This window comes from Muntiacus reevesi, chromosome 1 (assembly GCF_963930625.1).
Source record: "Muntiacus reevesi chromosome 1, mMunRee1.1, whole genome shotgun sequence".
Classification (NCBI taxonomy): Eukaryota; Metazoa; Chordata; class Mammalia; order Artiodactyla; family Cervidae; genus Muntiacus; species Muntiacus reevesi.
Genome location: NC_089249.1, coordinates 63,181,806 through 63,197,849, shown reverse-complemented (window position 1 = coordinate 63,197,849; position 16,044 = coordinate 63,181,806). Strand labels below are relative to the sequence as shown.

At 58.2% G+C, this 16,044-nt stretch overlaps 2 protein-coding genes and 1 long non-coding RNA gene across 6 annotated transcripts; 1 reads left to right on the top strand and 2 right to left on the bottom strand.

The window, feature by feature from the left end:
• Nucleotides 1-168: 168 nt before the first annotated feature.
• LOC136175798 (uncharacterized) lies at nt 169-3,651 on the bottom strand. The gene is made up of 4 exons (XR_010664458.1): nt 3,106-3,651; nt 1,516-2,453; nt 552-614; nt 169-278 (listed from the first exon to the last, which is right to left on the bottom strand). It is a non-coding gene; the product is annotated as an uncharacterized lncRNA (long non-coding RNA).
• A 128-nt stretch (nt 3,652-3,779) lies between these two features.
• Nucleotides 3,780-5,638, top strand: SCO2 (synthesis of cytochrome C oxidase 2). Of its 2 annotated transcripts, none has more exons than XM_065945981.1 (2): nt 3,780-4,101; nt 4,828-5,638. In XM_065945981.1, the coding sequence occupies exon 2, from the start codon at nt 4,838-4,840 to the stop codon at nt 5,636-5,638; it is 801 nt and encodes a 266-aa protein (XP_065802053.1). In that variant the 5' UTR covers nt 3,780-4,101; nt 4,828-4,837. The 2 variants fall into 2 exon arrangements, with proteins under 2 accessions (XP_065802053.1, XP_065802049.1); XM_065945977.1 differs by having other exon boundaries at nt 3,782-4,101; nt 4,825-5,638.
• Nucleotides 5,639-5,927: 289 nt separating this feature from the next.
• On the bottom strand, nt 5,928-15,860 carry NCAPH2 (non-SMC condensin II complex subunit H2). Of its 3 annotated transcripts, none has more exons than XM_065945967.1 (20): nt 15,656-15,860; nt 12,627-12,728; nt 10,349-10,404; nt 10,176-10,260; nt 10,033-10,101; nt 9,859-9,935; nt 9,652-9,785; nt 9,343-9,426; nt 8,834-8,973; nt 7,902-7,973; nt 7,644-7,710; nt 7,392-7,499; nt 7,267-7,320; nt 7,053-7,123; nt 6,883-6,976; nt 6,726-6,797; nt 6,584-6,639; nt 6,370-6,501; nt 6,143-6,292; nt 5,928-6,076 (listed from the first exon to the last, which is right to left on the bottom strand). In XM_065945967.1, the coding sequence occupies exons 1-20, from the start codon at nt 15,761-15,763 to the stop codon at nt 5,936-5,938; spliced, it is 1,872 nt and encodes a 623-aa protein (XP_065802039.1). In that variant the 5' UTR covers nt 15,764-15,860; the 3' UTR covers nt 5,928-5,935. The 3 variants fall into 3 exon arrangements, 2 of the variants coding, with proteins under 2 accessions (XP_065802039.1, XP_065802043.1); XM_065945971.1 differs by having other exon boundaries at nt 6,726-6,794; XR_010664456.1 differs by lacking the exons at nt 5,928-6,076; nt 6,143-6,292; nt 6,370-6,501; ... (2 more) ...; nt 6,883-6,976; nt 7,053-7,123 and having other exon boundaries at nt 7,293-7,320; nt 7,644-7,819.
• Between the last annotated feature and the right edge of the window lie 184 nt (nt 15,861-16,044).

Genomic DNA, 16,044 nt, shown 5'->3' with positions numbered 1-16,044 from the left:
CGGGCGGGCGGGCGGAGTCCAGGCTCCCGCAGGCCCTCGCGATTGGTCAGGACAGAAGTGCGCCAGTCCTCCCGCCCCCCCAGGCGGTGATTGGCCCAGAGCCCCGCGAGTCGGGGGCCCCGCCCCTCCGCGGCTCAGGCGCAGTGAGCAGTCCCCCGGCTCTTACCCGCAGCAAGACCAGGCAGAACCGCCTGGGCTCGGAAAAGAACGGGCGAGGGCCACGGAACAGGACAGGTTCTGCCCAGGGTCAGGTAGTGAGGCCGAGGCTGGGGGTTCAGCTGAAAAGGGAACGGAAAATAAACTGTCCCGATTCCTATTGCTGGGGTCCCAAGCCTGGGAGATGGAGGGAGAGGCGTACCCAACTCGGACACGGGACACGGGACACGGGACTGAGAGGCAGACACAGGAGAGAAAGGGGACCGGGGTCGGGACATGTGCACTTGGCGTCAGCGACGCGGACCCAGGGCGGCGACAGGTACCAGGTGTGCGTCGCAGCCCAGAGTAGCAGCAGCCCCAGTGACCCCAGGCCCCCTGGCCCCATCTGCCCCTACCGCGCCTGCTGACCAGTCCCGAGGAGGGAGCCAGAGTCCAAGCAGCTGCCGGGGCTGATCCACCTGAAGCAAGGAGACATAAAGGGCTTCTCATGTGCTGTCCCGGACTGGGCACACAGGGCGCACAAATCCGTGTGTGGGGAGGGGTGGCCACCCCTTGACACAGAGGTCACGCCCAGAAATTTCCTGCCCCCAGGAACGCTGCAGCACCCACCACTGTCACTGACGCCGAGGGTACCCCATTGCTGTCGGAACACCCCTCTGTGCTGCTTGCACCACCTTACCACCCATGCCGAGGGGCCATGCTCTTGGCCATCTGGTAGAGAATTGTGGTGCTGACCCCGGCTCTGGCCAAGTCTGGGCAGCAGCTGGCATGACCAGAAGCCTGGTGCCAATAGCCTGGGGACAAATGCCCCAAGGCAGAGTCCTGGCACTTGCCCTGGCTGGCTGTGGCTGCAAGGTTGAAACTTCCCTCTCCAGGCCAGAACCTCTGACCTCAAAGAGGCAAACCACCACCAGCAGGTCCTGACCTAAGCCTGGCCCAGACAGAGCCCTCAAAGGCAGGACCCAGGCTTCTCACTCCCCAGGACAGAACCTGAATCTCCCTTCACCTCAGCCCCCAATAACAGGACCAAGTTATTCGGCTTCTTCTTCAGTTCCCCAGACAGGACTCCCAAGAGAAGAGTTGGGTACTCCTCTCCCTCCACCCCCCAGACTTGTGACCCTAGCAATAAGCACCAGGACAGTTTATTTTCCATTCCCTCTTCAGCTGGACACCCACTACACTGCTCAGTTCAGCTTCAGTTCAGTCACTCAGTCGTGTCCAACTCTGTAACCCCATGGACTGCAGCATGACAGGCTTCCCTGTCCATCACCAAGTCCCGAAGCCTACTCAAACTCCTATGTATCGAGTTGGTGATGCCATCCAACCATCTCATCCTCTGTTGTCTCCTTCTCCTCTCACCTTCAATCTTTCCCAGCATCAGGGTCTTTTCCAATGAGTCAGTTCTTTGAATCAGGTGGCCAAAGTATTGGAGCTTCAGCTTCATCAGTCCTTCCAATGAATATTCAGGACTGATATCCTTTAGGATTGACTGCTATGATCCCCTAGCTGTCTAAGGGACTCTCGAGAGTCGTCTCCAACACCACAGCTCAAAAGCATCAATTTTTCAGTGCTCAGCTTTCTTTATAGTCTAACTCTCACATCCATACACAATTACTGGAAAAACCAGTAAATGCTTAACTCCAGCTGAGGCCTAACCAGGGATGGTGAGGAGAAATATGGGGGTGGGGAGGTGACTTTGCAGGTGTACTCAGCATCCTTGCCTAGCCTGTATAAGTTAGCAACAGATGTGATAATGGGGTACATGGGGGTACCTTGTATAAACTAGTCTATTCATGAATTCATTGTTACCCAGAAACCAGAGCAGGTACAGGCAGAATACTAATTGGTCATCGATCTCAGTTATTGATGGAAAACATAGGCCAGAATCTCTGAAGGATCACTAGGGAGGATATTGATCAGTTATTCATGGGTCATTGGACTTTGGTCAAGACCATCAATGGAAATTTGATAAAGTCACTAATAGGGACTTGGTCTAAATAACCGATGGGCCTCTGATCAATCATTACTGGGTCATAGAATGTTGATCCATATATTTGATGGGCCACTAGTGAGAACTTATCAGAATCAGTCCTGTCATTGGTCATGATTTTGGACATCTGTCAAGGTTGCTGATGAGTCCTTGGTCAGGGTCAGTAATGGGGTCACTGATCAGAGGCAACTGAGAGTCACCGGGAGTCCTATTGCAGGGGAGGTTGGCCAGATACAAGGGTTGCAGGAATGAGTGGGCTGCTGGTGCTGTACTGTGGGTCAGGAAGCTGGTTCCTGCAGATGGGTTCCTGGAGGAAGCAAGAGATGTGACAGCCACCATCAACAGCCGGCCATTCATCACTGATGACCTGACCAGGGTTTGCCTCCTGCGTGTTAAAGACTCCTGAGCTATGAACATACAACCACAGGTGATCTGACCCAAAGCCAGCATCAGTGTCCCACATAACAGGATGCCTGACCACCCACTCAAGAGGGTGACTTGACTGATGCACCTGTCATCCCATCTCACAGGGCACTTGACCTTCCATGTTCAGGGTCCCCGGTCCCTCATGACTGATCCGAGCGTCAGCCTCCCCCACATCTCCCAGGAAGCTCCAGGATCTCCATCACCTGCAGACCCCTTAGCCGCCCACACATAGCCCCCATCCTCAGTAAGAAGGCAGTGGACAGCCCGTCTGCAAAGATGGCAGGCAGAAGTACAGAGAGGCCGCAGTCCCTAGCCGGCACAGGCCCTGGAGCCTATGGAGCCTCTCCACAGAGGTCCCCGTGTGACTGTGGCCTCTCTGTTGGCACGGATCTATTAATGTAGCCCGAATCCTCTTCTCTAACTCGGTAGCCTGACCCTCAGTATCTCAGCAGCCCAGTCTTACCCTGCCGCGACCAAGATCCAGCCTCCCCACTCCATTCCCACCCGGTAACCTTTATCCGAGCAAGACCGACCTGTTCCCGGGTCTGGGGAAACTCTCAGGGCCCTCCCGCCGAGCGAGCTCTTCCTGACCCCCACCGCTGAGGTCAGTCACGGCCGCTCCAGGTGTCTCCCGCTCCCTCCCAAGCCTTCTGTAACTCCCTCTCCAAGGGAACCGGCAATCGAGGGTACATCAGGGGCTGCAATTTGAAGGGACGCGGGGCGAGTCTCGGCAGGTTGGCGCGGGGCCGCCGCTCTGACCGCTACGGACAGCCCGCCGTAGGCAGCAGCCTGGAGTAAGGAAACGGGGCTGCTCCTGGACGGCCTGGGGGTCACCGCGCTCCGGGAGGGGAAGAAGAGAGGTGCCCCCGTCCCGGCTCAGCCCTACACCCGGAGACCCCATCCCAGGCCCAACTGCTCACGGCCCTCTGCCCCCGCGCCCGCTGGACGCAGCAACGAAGCCCGAGAGGCTTGCAGCCGTGCGCGCGCAGGCATGCCAGCCTAGGGAGCGGGGCGGAGACCACACCCGGCGACAGGGAACCACATCCGGCGACTGGGGGCGTCGCCGAGCAAACGCGGCGACGGCGGAAGGGCAGGACCGCGGAGGAAGCCCCGCCTCTTTATGTAACTTCCGGCGGACCTCCGCCTTTGGCGCACGCGCACACGGCCGTCTGCGCGAGCGCGGCGTCGTTGACACATGCGCGCTGACGTCGAGCTGGGCGGGTGGCCCGTGGTGCCTCCCAGGTAGCATCTCGAGACTTGCCGCCCCGACCCTGGGGCGCTGGGGGAGCACCTGCGAGGCGCATTCCGGGAGGCTTCTGTGAAAGGGGCTTCCGGAGGAGAAGGGCTGGAAACGTCTGGGTTTGCAGGCTCACCTTGTGCACAACATGGAGCACGTTTTGTAAGGGAGGAAGGTGGTGTGAACAGGCTAAGGGACGTGTCCAAGGTCGTGCAGCCGAGGAACTGTCGGACGGGCAGAGGCCGGACGTTTAGGAGTCTTCGAGAGGGTCCTCCCAGGAGCACCTGAACAGGTGAGGGGGGGGGGCGGTTCTAATACCTCCACCTGGCAAACCTCCAGAGGTCCCTGAGAAAGGCACAGAGGTCACCGAAGCCGCGGCAGGACATGAGTTCAGAGCTGCCGTCGGGTACCTGGCTGTGAAGAGTGGGCTCGAAGCAAGTAGAAACCTTTTCTTCCGGGCCGACTGCAGGTTGGAAGTGTACGTGCGAGAGGCTGGCGGGGGCTGGGGGCCAGGGGCCAGGCGGAGCGCTGCAGTCTGCGGCGTGTGTGGCGCAAGGTTTCCGCGGGGCCAGGGGCTAGAGCACTGTGGCGGGAGTGGCCTCAGAAGGGCCAGAGGCGGCGATCTTGGGAGGGTGAAGCCAGAAATTCACCCACCTCCTCTCAAGAAATGGATGTTTATTGCAAACAGATAAATATGCCCAGGAATCCGGCTGAGGCGTGTGCATGGAATGCTTTCAGATACAGGCGACGACTGAGCTGTTAAGAGCTGCTAGGGCCGGGGGGGATGGGAGACTGAGGCCCTCAGGCTAAAGAACAAGAGGGACAAGCAGTGAACGCTTGACGATGCCTAAACTGGAGTTTGAGGTTTCAGAGGTGAGGCAGTTGAGCCCAGGTGAGTGGTAGGTGAGCAGCTGCTGACAGCAGAGCCTGTGTAGGGCTGGTCCTTCAGGTGGAGTCAGGGATCTCTTGAATGATGGGGTCACTTCTGGCTCCTGACACTCTTGCTCCTTCCCAGAAGCATCAGGTCCATGCTGCTGCTGACTCGGGCTCCCAAAGCTTGGCACAGGCTCTTTCAACTCAAGCCTCTGGCCCTCCCTGGGACCCCAGGAGGCAAGGCCCAGCATGTGAGATACCAGCTCTTCTCAACGCCGAGCCCTGCAGAGACAGGCAGGCAGGGCCAGCCCCAGGGTCCTGGCCTGCGAACCAGGTTGCTCGTCACAGCCTTGATTGGGGCTGGACTGGGTGGGGCCTGGCTGGCCGTGAGGGCCGAGAAGGAGCGGTGGCAGCAGCAACAGCGGACAGAGGCCCTGCGGCAGGCTGCTGTGGGCCAGGGCGACTTCAGCCTACTGGACCACCAGGGCCAGATGCGCTGCAAAGCTGACTTCCGGGGCCAGTGGGTGCTGCTGTACTTCGGCTTCACTCACTGCCCTGACATCTGCCCCGACGAGCTGGAGAAGCTGGTGCAGGTGGTGCGGCAGCTGGAGGCGGAGCCCGGCCTGCCCCCTGTGCAGCCCCTCTTCATCACCGTGGACCCCGAGCGGGACACCGTGGCTGCCATGGCCCGCTACGTGCAGGACTTCCACCCACGGCTGCTAGGCCTGACTGGCTCCGCGGACCAGATCGCTCAGGTGAGCCGCAGCTACCGCGTGTACTACAGCGCCGGCCCCAAGGACCAAGACCAGGACTACATCGTGGACCACTCCGTCGCCATCTACCTGCTCAGCCCCGACGGCCTCTTCACGGACTACTACAGCAGGGCCAGGTCGGCCGAGCAGATCTCAGACAGCGTGCGGCGCCACATGGCTGCCTTCCGCAGCGTCCTGTGCTAATCCGGGTCATTAAAAGGCTGTGACGGAGCCCTGTGCGGGAGATCTGTACCAGCAGCCCCTGAGGCCATGGCGGGAAGGGGGCTGGGGGCCTGGTTGCTTCCTGGGGTGCAGGGGACAGACAGCCATCTCCCCTACACACAACGGTTCTGTAAAGGTTTTTGTTTTTTAAGGGACTGGTGGGATGGCAACACTTTATTAGGCTGGGCCAGCCAGGAAGGAAAGCAAACCGAGCAGACGCGCACGCGGTATCCGCGGGGGCCGGGCTCTGGGGCCCAGCCCTGGCCGCAGCGCCCCCGCTCAGGGCTGCGCTGTGGAGGGGGCGGCGTAGGTCTGGAAGCGCTTGTGGGCCCTCTGGTGTGTGAGCAGCCTCAGGGCCATGGTATCCACAGCCGCCTCCAGTCCCGGCTGCTGGGTGATCTCCACTGTGTAGTCGTTGGCCTGTGGGGCACAAAGCGTCAGCAGAGGCCCAGGACCACCTCCCTCCCGGACTCCCAGGCTGCTCACCAGCTGCAGGGAGGCCAGCATGGAGCGACACACTTCGAAGGCAGGCTGGCCCGCCACCAGCTTGGCGAAGGGGCACCACTGGTTGAGCTGGCTGAAGCGGGAGACCACCTGGTCCCCGTAGGTGTGGATGTCGAAGGGCACGTGCTCCTCCTGCGGGGGAGGGGCCGGTTCAAGGCAGGTCGCGGGGACGCCATCCTCCGCCAGGGGCCCCACCCGGCCCACCTCACCTGCTCCTGGAGCAGGGTCTGGATAGCGTCCTCCCAGCCCCTGATGTGCTGCTTCAGCTCTGTCTCCTGGACGAGCTCCTGCCTCGAGGTGGTGATGAAGACGTCCTGCTTCGAGGTGGTGACGAAGAGCTCCTGGGGGAGGACCAGGGGCCACCAGCTGGTGCAGGGCCTGCCCCCACCCTGCCCAGCTCCCCCCACTCTGACCTGGGCCTACCACATTCTTTTGGACCAGCTCCTCATAGCGCAGAGATGCTGGCATGGCTTCCGCTTCTGCAAAAGTGCGGCCGTGAACCTCACTCTCTCCTTCCTCCCGTCTTCGGGGGCCCCTTGGGCCTGCAGCCCACTCCCAGACCTACCCATGTCTGCATCGTCCCCGGGCTCTGCCCCCTCAGGTTCTGCGTACTCCTCGGGCTCTAGGAAGTCATCTGCTGAGAAGGGAGCACCCAAGCAAAAGGCCGGTTAGGCTGCGGCGGGCACTGAACCCTACCCCGGCCTGCCCCCGGAGGCCCCCACCTGCGGCTCCCAGGTCTTCCACCGAGTCCTCCAGGCGGTCCTCCTCCACGGGCCACAGCCCCTGCTCAGCCCTTGGCAGCCATCGCTCAGCCGCCTGTGCAGAGAGAGCCCCTCAGAGGCACTGCTATCTCCCACCAGGCCCCACAGGGTCCCGAGTGGCCGGTACTTGCCTCCCTCCTCTGCATCTTCCGGAGTGTCTCCAGCTGCTCCTTCACATGCTTCCAGTACAGAACCTCCATGTCTGCGCACACAAGCCTCATGAGGGGGCTCCCTCATCCTGCCCCAGCCCACTCGAGGCCACTCGGCCTCCGGCCTCCCCAGGCTGAGGAGGGCGGTACAGTGTGGGGTCAGCCTCCCTCAAAGAGCCCCAGGCCCCAGGCTCACCTGCGAAGGAGGGGCCCTTTCGCCGGGACCTCCTGCTGTCAGCGTGGTCGGCATCTGCAAAAAGACAGGGTCAGCAGGAGCCAAGCCGAGGCCCACAGCCACACCCGGCCCCGGGCCCCACGCACAGGCAGCCAGGTACCACTGGTGGAAGTCCTGCAGCTTGACAGCACCCTTCCTCTTACGCTTCTGTCCTGGCGCCTCCTCCACGCGGGGGGGCACAGAGTAGGGCCTACCTGGGGGCAGACAGGCAGTCCCGGAGCACAACCACAGCCCAGGGCCGTCTCCGTGCCCACAGGCCCTGGAGCCCCAAACTCCACTCAAGCCAGGTGAGCCCAGCCCCCACCCCTGGTGCCCAGGGGCCATACCCTCTGCGTTACCTTTCCTGAAAGGCTTAGAATCCGGGGAGTCGAAGGGGTCCAGGCCCTGCCAGGGGTCTGGGGTGTCCTGAGCACAGAGCACAAGCAGACACAGGAGAGTGGAGGACGCGCACCCTCCCCCAGTCGAGACACACGGGGAGGGAGGTGCCCTGGAGCTGCAGCAGGGAGGCCCAGCGCTGGGGGAAGGAAGAGTGCTCAAGAGACACACTGCCGAGGGCGCGAACCCCGTGCCGGGCTCCGGGCCTGCCCACCCCTCACCTTCAGCCGGGATGCGGGCTCCAGGGCCTCTTTCCGCTCCCGGAGTGTACACCTCCTGGGCTGGGCAGCACTCTGCAAAGGAACACCAGGGATTTCCCTCTCCTCCTCCACCCAGGATTCCAGGCCCCCCAGCAGCTCTGCTCTGGGGCCAGACACGGGGAACCCTGCAGAAACCCCCTGGGGATAGAAAGTCGTTAAACGACCAAAAAGTGAAAAGCTAGTAAAAACTTTAGGAGAAGACAGAAACTAATAGACTAGTAGCCACGAAATACTTCTTCAAAGAGAAAAACAGATGGTAAAGAATCTGCCTGCAATGCGGGAGACCTGAGTTCCATCCCTAGGTTGGGAGGAGGGCATGGCAACCCACTCCAGTATCCTTGCCTGGAGAATCCCATGGACAGAGGAGCCTGGTGGGCTACAGTCCATGGGGTCACAGAGAGTCAGACATGACTGAGCAATTAAGCACAGCAAAAACAGCCAACCAAACCTGACAGACGTTAATATTTTTTCCTGTATGTCAAGGCTTTTCCTTACAAATAAAAGGATTTCTTAGCTCTACACCGGAGTACAGAGCTGGACTTTAGGGGTAAGGGAGGCAGGCCTGTCCACTCTTGCCAGCCTGGCCTCAAGAGTCAGCTCTGGAGACCAGCACCATTCTGGGTGGTACCCTGAGCAGCACAGCCTCTGACCCCTAGACCAGTCCACCCCCGGAAGCAGCAGCTGCTCTGTCCAGACAGGGAGCCGTGAAAGCTGCTGCCGGAAAGGGGAGTCTGTGGGGCCAGGGCCGGCTGGGGGACACACCCGCCGCCCTGGTGCACAAGGACCAGAGAGCAGGCAGCCCGGGGGTCGCCTGCCCCACATGAGTGCGCTGTCCCCGCCAGGGCTTGCCTGGCCGAGGGCGGGGGCTCGGCAGGCCTCCCTGGGGGTCCCACCTGCTCAGGGCTCCTGGGCTCCGGGGGCTCCATCAGGACCTCAGGTTCGGAGGCCTCAGGGGGCTCCGCCACCCCTTCTGCATCCTCTTCGTCTTCTCCCATGCCCCCACCTCTGGGCGCCAGGCCTTCTGGAGAGGAGCCTGGCAGGGACACGAGACCAGTCAGCCCCAGGAGCCTGAAGGCCTCGGGATAAGGGGCCGTTCCTGACTCAGCTTCCCTTGCGGGACGCAGACAGGACACAATACACGCGCGTTATACTGCTGTTTTGTTTGGTTCATCTTATTTTTTAGTAATTTTTCTCTTTAAATGCTGCCACCTCTGTCTGCTCAGACAGCAGGGTGGTCCAGGGGAAGCCACTGAACCAAGACAGCACAGCGGCCAAGGTGGGCCCTGGGCACAGAGGCCTGCCCCCTGAGCCTCAGGCTGGAGCGGTGGACAGGTTGGGGTGCTGAGTGCAGAGCCCCCTCCCCAGCCTCCCCTGCAGGCCCGGCTGGGCGCTCGCTTCTCACCTGGCTCCCGAGAGATGCTGAGCGCTGGGCCGGGACTCCCACACACAGAGACTTCCATTGGCTGCTCCTCAGCCCTTCCAGGCTCTGGGCGAGACCAGGGATCAAACACGGTCAGCCCTGCTCCCCCTACAAGGTCCCTCCCGGGTCCCACATGGCCAGAACCAGGCAGGGAGAACACAGCCCAGACATAGGACTTGGGCCTTCTGCGGCTGAGCCAGCTGCAGGCAGAGGCCCCGTCCTACAAGCAGGTTCAGACGGTGGGCGCAGGTGCCCAAGCGGAGCCCGCCTCGTCCCCGACCGAGTTCTCACCCTTTGGGTTCCGCGGCTGCAGGGCCTCCATGAGGGACGCACCCACCGGCTCCAACAGGAACGTGCCTCTGGGGTGCGGCGTGCACGTGTTCACCCTGAAATCCTTCCGGCTGGCCAGGACCTCCCCCTGACAGCTGGCAAAACACGGGTGCTGCAGAGACCCTTCCCCAGCACAACCCCCTCCACCCAGCAGGCGCAGGCCCGCACCTGTACAGGGGGTTACTGTTCTTCTCCATCTCATCCGGGGCGACCAGGGCGTTGGGCAGGAGAGGGATGAGGGTCCCCTGCACAGAGGCCAAGAACGGGTGAACCGTGGGAACCCACGGGCCACAACATCAACCTCCACACCCCCATCAGCTAAATGCAGGAGGGGGCACTCACACTGAGGACCTGGTCACCCCTGAGATCCACATTAGCACAGGAGTCAGAGAGGTCATCCAACGCCAGGAACTGTGGGGAGACAGAGGGCTCAGGGGTGGCCTGGCTAGCACAGTGGGCACTGCCAGGCACCCAGGAAGCCTCACCTTCTGCTCTGCCTCCTGGGGGGCCCTGGAGCTGGCATCCCCAACGGTCCCGTCTTCCGGCTTGGAGGACAGCTGCTTGGCCTGCCTGAGAGAACCAGGGCACGGGCACCGCAGGTGAGGGGCTGCCCGGGCCGCACACACAGCAGACACACGGGCACCCCTTGCGTACTCACTTCTTGCCAGAGATGAAGTCGAGAGCCTGGTAGACCAGGGAGTACAGGTATTCCACCTGGCAACCAGAGCCGGCAGTGAGGAAGAGAAAGGAGGGGCTCCCAGAACCTTCCGCACTATTCGTCCAAGTACCAAGATGCCAGGACATTCTCTCCAAATTCCTGCCCATTTGACTGCCAAAATCACAGCTGCAATCCAACCGCCAAGCCTCCCCAGCGTTACCGAACAGCCGGAGCCCCTCCTGCGCCCTCACTCCACACCGCCACAGCTGTGGCCACCTCAACCCTGCAGCCCGGACCCACAGCCGCGTCTGACTTCACGGGGCTCACCAACCAGCCCCCACCTGCGGGAGCGCCGCGGGTCTCTGCCAGCCCGTTGACAGTCCAGCCATAGCCTGTGGGGCCCCACTGCTGGGGGTGAGCGTTGGGATTTTCCAGATTCTGACCACAAAGCAGCCATCAGTAGGCTGCATACACGCACCGCCTAGGCCACTCCCTCTGGGTGACAGCACCCAAGGGGACAGTGTGCCGGAGGGCACGGATCCCATTCACCAGAAACAGACCACAGGAGCTTTCCTAAGTGTCTGTCACACAGGACTGTGCTTCATGCTCTGTCTCTGTCCTACTCAGGATCAATGCCGGTGCTATTCTCACAGTAAACGAGATACACTGAGATTCAGAGAATCAGAGTAATAACCCCACCAGCGATGGGTCAAGGACCTGCACCAAGGATGCAGAAATCCAGAAGCCACGAGCCGCATGTGACGCTATCAGTTTAAATCTAATTAAAAGTTAACAAAACGCCAGACTCCTCAGTCACACATGCCACATTTCAAGGGCCCGGGAGTTGCACGTATTAGATCATAGAACATTTCCATCAGCTCAGAAAGACTGGTGAGACAGTGCTGACTACAGCCTATGCTCCCCTCACACCTTCTAGACTTCGGGTTAACATTTTACTACACCTGCTAGAAGCACACGTCTGCCCCTCTCTGTATGTGACCATAGGTGCGCCTTATGTTTGTGCTTCCAAAGTTAATTGCCAATATTCCTTCTGAGGACAAATGCAGGGCAAAGAATCCGATTTCATGGGATCATCTAAGACAAAAACCATGAATTCTCAAACCGTCTTCATAACTGACGGAGCCTGAGGTGGGGCCTTGTGTCAGTTAACCTGCGAGTTGGTGGCCCCCTCCTCTGTCCGGAGGGGTTCCTGGTACGGAGCTCCTCAACACATTCCTGAACTCTTCCTTCTCTGCACCTTTTGTTCCCCACCCCCCCCAAACCACCAATTGAGTGGATCAGTGCTGTGGTCCCCTTTTCCCTGCTCCTCCACTAGAGGATGGATGGGGTAGCACTGCTGGAGGAAAATATCCAACATGCACACGGGTGCCCTGGCAAATAGCGGGGTGCGTTTAACCTCCACTGTACTACCAGTGATTTCAACTGGTCTTTACTTTGCATTTCCCTCAGTAGCGCTGATCTTTAGCCACACCTCACTCTCCGAGTTTCTTATACAGTAGCTGGTTCTCAGTAGCTGACTCACATGCTCCATGTGAAAGCTGGGGCCTTAGGCGTGGACGCTGCAAACCTCTGGGCCCCCCTTCTCGGCCGGCAGTGTCCTGAGAGTTGTCTTTTCTCTGCTTCACGGCAAGCCCGTCAGCCATGCTCCCGACCGCTCCTGACCTACTTCTCCTGCTGCTGTTTCATCCATATTCCTCTCCCAGCTCCCCTTTCCCCACCCCCACCCATGGTTTTCAATACCGTCTGTCACTGAGGATAGTTCAAAAAATCCAGATATCTACCTCCCTCCCCCAACCCACCACCACCCGGAGATGCTGATTTAGTCAGTTTGGGTGAGGTCCAGGCACTGGTAATTGTTTGGACTGTAGCGTGGGTTGAGAGCCACTGATTTAGTTACTGACAATCTCTTTTTTTTTGGGGGGGGGGGGGGGCATGTGGCATGGCATGTAGGATCTTAGTTCCCCACTCAGGGAGCAAACCCATGCCCCTGGAGGCATGGGGTCCTAACCGCTGGACCACCAAGGAATTCTCAACCCTACAATTTAAAACCCATTCTGTTCTTCCATGTTACAAGGGGCAAGAAAAAATAATAACAAAAAAAAATTTTTAAAAAGGGGGCAAGGACTTGGACGAGGAGGTGGTAGGTGCTGCTGAGGCAACTCTGAGACAGGGTTGAGCCTGCCACCTGCCCCAGCGAGACAGCAGACCTTGGTCCCACAAGACACTGCAGTACAAGACCACAGTCAGGCGGGCCCACCTTCTTACTGTAGACACAAGCGGAGCCCTGGATCAACAGCGCTGCCTCAATGAAGTTCATTGTGGTTTTGCCTTTGTCAAAAGAAATGCAGATCTGGTCCAGCTGAAAGACACAATGATGGACAGTGGGAAGTCTACTTCCCTACTTACGCACCCTCCTCACCCTCCTCCTGGCAGCCCACCCAACCCAACCCACCCCACCCCCCACCCAGGGCCAGTGGCCCAAGGTGCCTGTTACCACAAGCAGCCCTTCTGAACAGCTCTGGCTCTGCCTGGGGCTTGCCAGCTGTCCATTTTTTTGGAGGGGAAAGACAGGTGTTTGTGATTTCCCCTACTTCCTATAACCTCTAAGACCTAGTGTTTTGGAAGACACAGGCCCCTAGGGTGCATCACCCACAGATGGCCAGAGCTACACACCAGCTCCTCTACAGAGGAGCCTGCACTGTGCCCACCCTAGTCGGGGCCAGCTCAGCCAGACTCCAGCAGGAAGACCCCACCCTAGGAGAAGGATGGGGGACCCTCAAGGGTGGGGAAGAGAGAGGCAAAATGCTGGGGTCTCAATCCTTCAAGCAGAAAACTCAGGAAATGCTTCCAAGTACATCATCCTCTTTCCTCTGCAACTCCTGACCCGCAGCCTCTCCTAAGCCCCAGTTCCTGCCACCCCTTAAATCTGTGTCCACCAACTACATGCCAACAATCCCCAAACCTATCTAAACCAGCTCTCTCTAAGGTAAGAATGTTCTAGCAGCTGTGTGAAAATGAAATGAGAAAGACAAAACTAGAGGCAGAGAAATGAGGACGTCAGGGGACAGAAAAGGTTTGGAGGAGCAGACATATGAAGCAGGAGAGGAGCAGACCAAACAAGGAGGTTCACCAGGCACCCCCAAGCACCCCGCTCAACACAGCTCCGGCTAGCACAGCTCTCAGGAGACTGCGTGTTCAAGCAGAGGTCAGTCGTCAGATCAAGTGTCCATTTAACATTTATTCTGCACCAACTGAGTCCCAGGCATTCTATTAAGCAAAAGGGAGAGAGAATGAAGATAGTCCCTGCCCATGCAGGATTTACATTCTAGTGTGGAAAGACCATAAACAAGTTAGAGACCCGCAGAAGATGAACATTCTAAAATACAGAAGGTACTATAACAGAGAGAACTATTTTAGACATGGTAGTCAGCTGATATTTAAACTGAGGGGTAGAGGACGAGAAAGAATCAGTCATAAAAAGAAATGGGCAAAAAAACCTCGCTATTGAGTACAGAAAACATAAATGTTTGTGTGTCTGTGTGTGTGTGAAGTGCAGCCAGGGATGAGCCTGGGTGTTGCAGACTGACTGATTCAAAGAACAGGTGGAAAAGAGCCTAAGACAAGGCTAAAACGGCGAGCAGAGCCAGATTTAGAGAAGAAAGCGTGGCTCCTGTTCTGGGAGCCAACAGGAAGCCGCTGAGGGTTATTAGGCAGGGCAGTGCTGCAGCCTGATTTTAATTTTTAAGTGTTGCACTTGCTGCCGGGTGGAGCATGAATTGGATGGAGCCAAAAATAAGAGTAGGGAGTCCAAGAATGAAAGTTTTAACATGAATGGGAGCCAGACTGTGGCCTGAATCAGAGAAAATGGAAAACAGATTAACTGAAGTGAAGTTCTGGAGACATAACTGATAGAAACCATGGGCAAACTGGTGTGCAGTGGCAGATTTCCCTAGCTCTGAGGTTTCACTTTGAGAAACATTGGTGCTATATACCAAGATCAGAAAGGCTGAGCTTTGAGCAGGAAAATAAAGAGCTCTCCTTTAAATTGATGATCAACTCCAAAGAAATGGTGTTTTTAAACTGTGGTGTTGGAGAAGACTCTTGAGAGTCCCTTGGACTGCAAGGAGATCAAACCAGTCAACCCTAAAGACAATCCTTCCTGAATACTCATTGGAAGGACTGATGCTGAAGCTGAAGCTCCAATACTTTGGCTATCTGATTCATAGAGCCGATTCATTAGAAAAGACTGACCCCTCCCCAGGAGGAGAAGGGGACGACAGAGGATGAGATGGTTGGATGGCAGCACCGACTCAATGGACATGAGTTTGAGCAAGCTCTGGGAGATGGTAAAGGACAGGGATGTCTGGCATGCTGCAGTCCATGGAGTCACAAAGAGTCAGAAACAAATAAGCGACTGAACAACAACAACTCCTTTAACTCTATTAAACCTGAGATGATTGTGTGACTTCTATCTAAGTGAGAATTTCAAGATTAAGAAGCTGGATACACAAACCAGACTCAGAGAAAAGGCCTGGAATAGAAATATAAACCGAGAGAGGGGAGAGTAAATAAAAAAACCCAGCAATTGTCCTCATACAAGTGGTACTTAAAATCATGGAAATAAATGAAGTGGTTTAGGGGAAATGTGTAAAAAGATGGCTCAGGCCACGCCCTGAGGAGTTCAACACTGAGACTAGACAGGAGACAAAACCTGTTTCAAAAAAGAGGATGCCGTCAACTCATCCAATGCTGCTGAGTTGAATAAGATGACTCTTCTGGTGACCCTTGGATGTGGTAGGAAGGAGGTCGTTATTGATCAACACAAGAGCAGTCCAAGCGGGCTGAGCAGTGAAAGTGAAGTGCAGAAATGGAGCAGACAGCTCTTTAACGAGGTCTAGACATGCTGTCAGATATGGGGAAGGGATTAAATGCTGACGGTGGAGCACTGGCTTGAAAGTCTAACATAAGATCTCCCTCCTGCATCGTGACCCAGACCTCTCACACAGCCTCACATGCACACAAATGCTATTCTACTCTATTACAGAAAAATGCTGGTCGCTACTCACTAGATCGATTTCAAGGCTCATTAACAGAAAGCGATCTCTAATGACAGCTCCAGGCTAATCAAGTAAGGGATGATTTCGAGGGCCAAGAGACGGAACTGGGGAAAAGGGAACGAGCCTGCGGATGAGTGCAGTCAGAGCGCCAGACGGAGGCTGCACACGCCCCAGAGGCGGCAGAGCCCCGCAGCCCCCGCCCAGCGCCACTCCCCCGGGCCGCCCTCACCTCCTCAAGATATTCGCCCAGCTGGGCCGCCACGTCCACCTCCCAGTTCCTGGTGAGGTCGCGGATGGGCAGCAGGAGGTGGGCGAAGCGCGCCTCCACGTCCTCCATGTTCGGGAGGAGCCGGATCGGCCTGGGGACCGCAGCGCCGGCTTCCAGAGGGGCCGGTGCGCTCAGCCCGCCACTACTTCTGGCGCCATTTTGCTGTTCCCGCCCAGGAAGATACGTAGCGCGCAGCGACGCGCGCACAACTTGACGCAGAGCGGCAGCCTCACGCCGGAAAGGGAGCAGGACGCGTCGAAGACGGGGCGTGAGCGGGGGCGGGGCCCACGCCTGCGTAGGGCGGGGTGGGGCTTGCCGCTGCCGCCGACTCGGGGGGCGGGGCCGGCGCG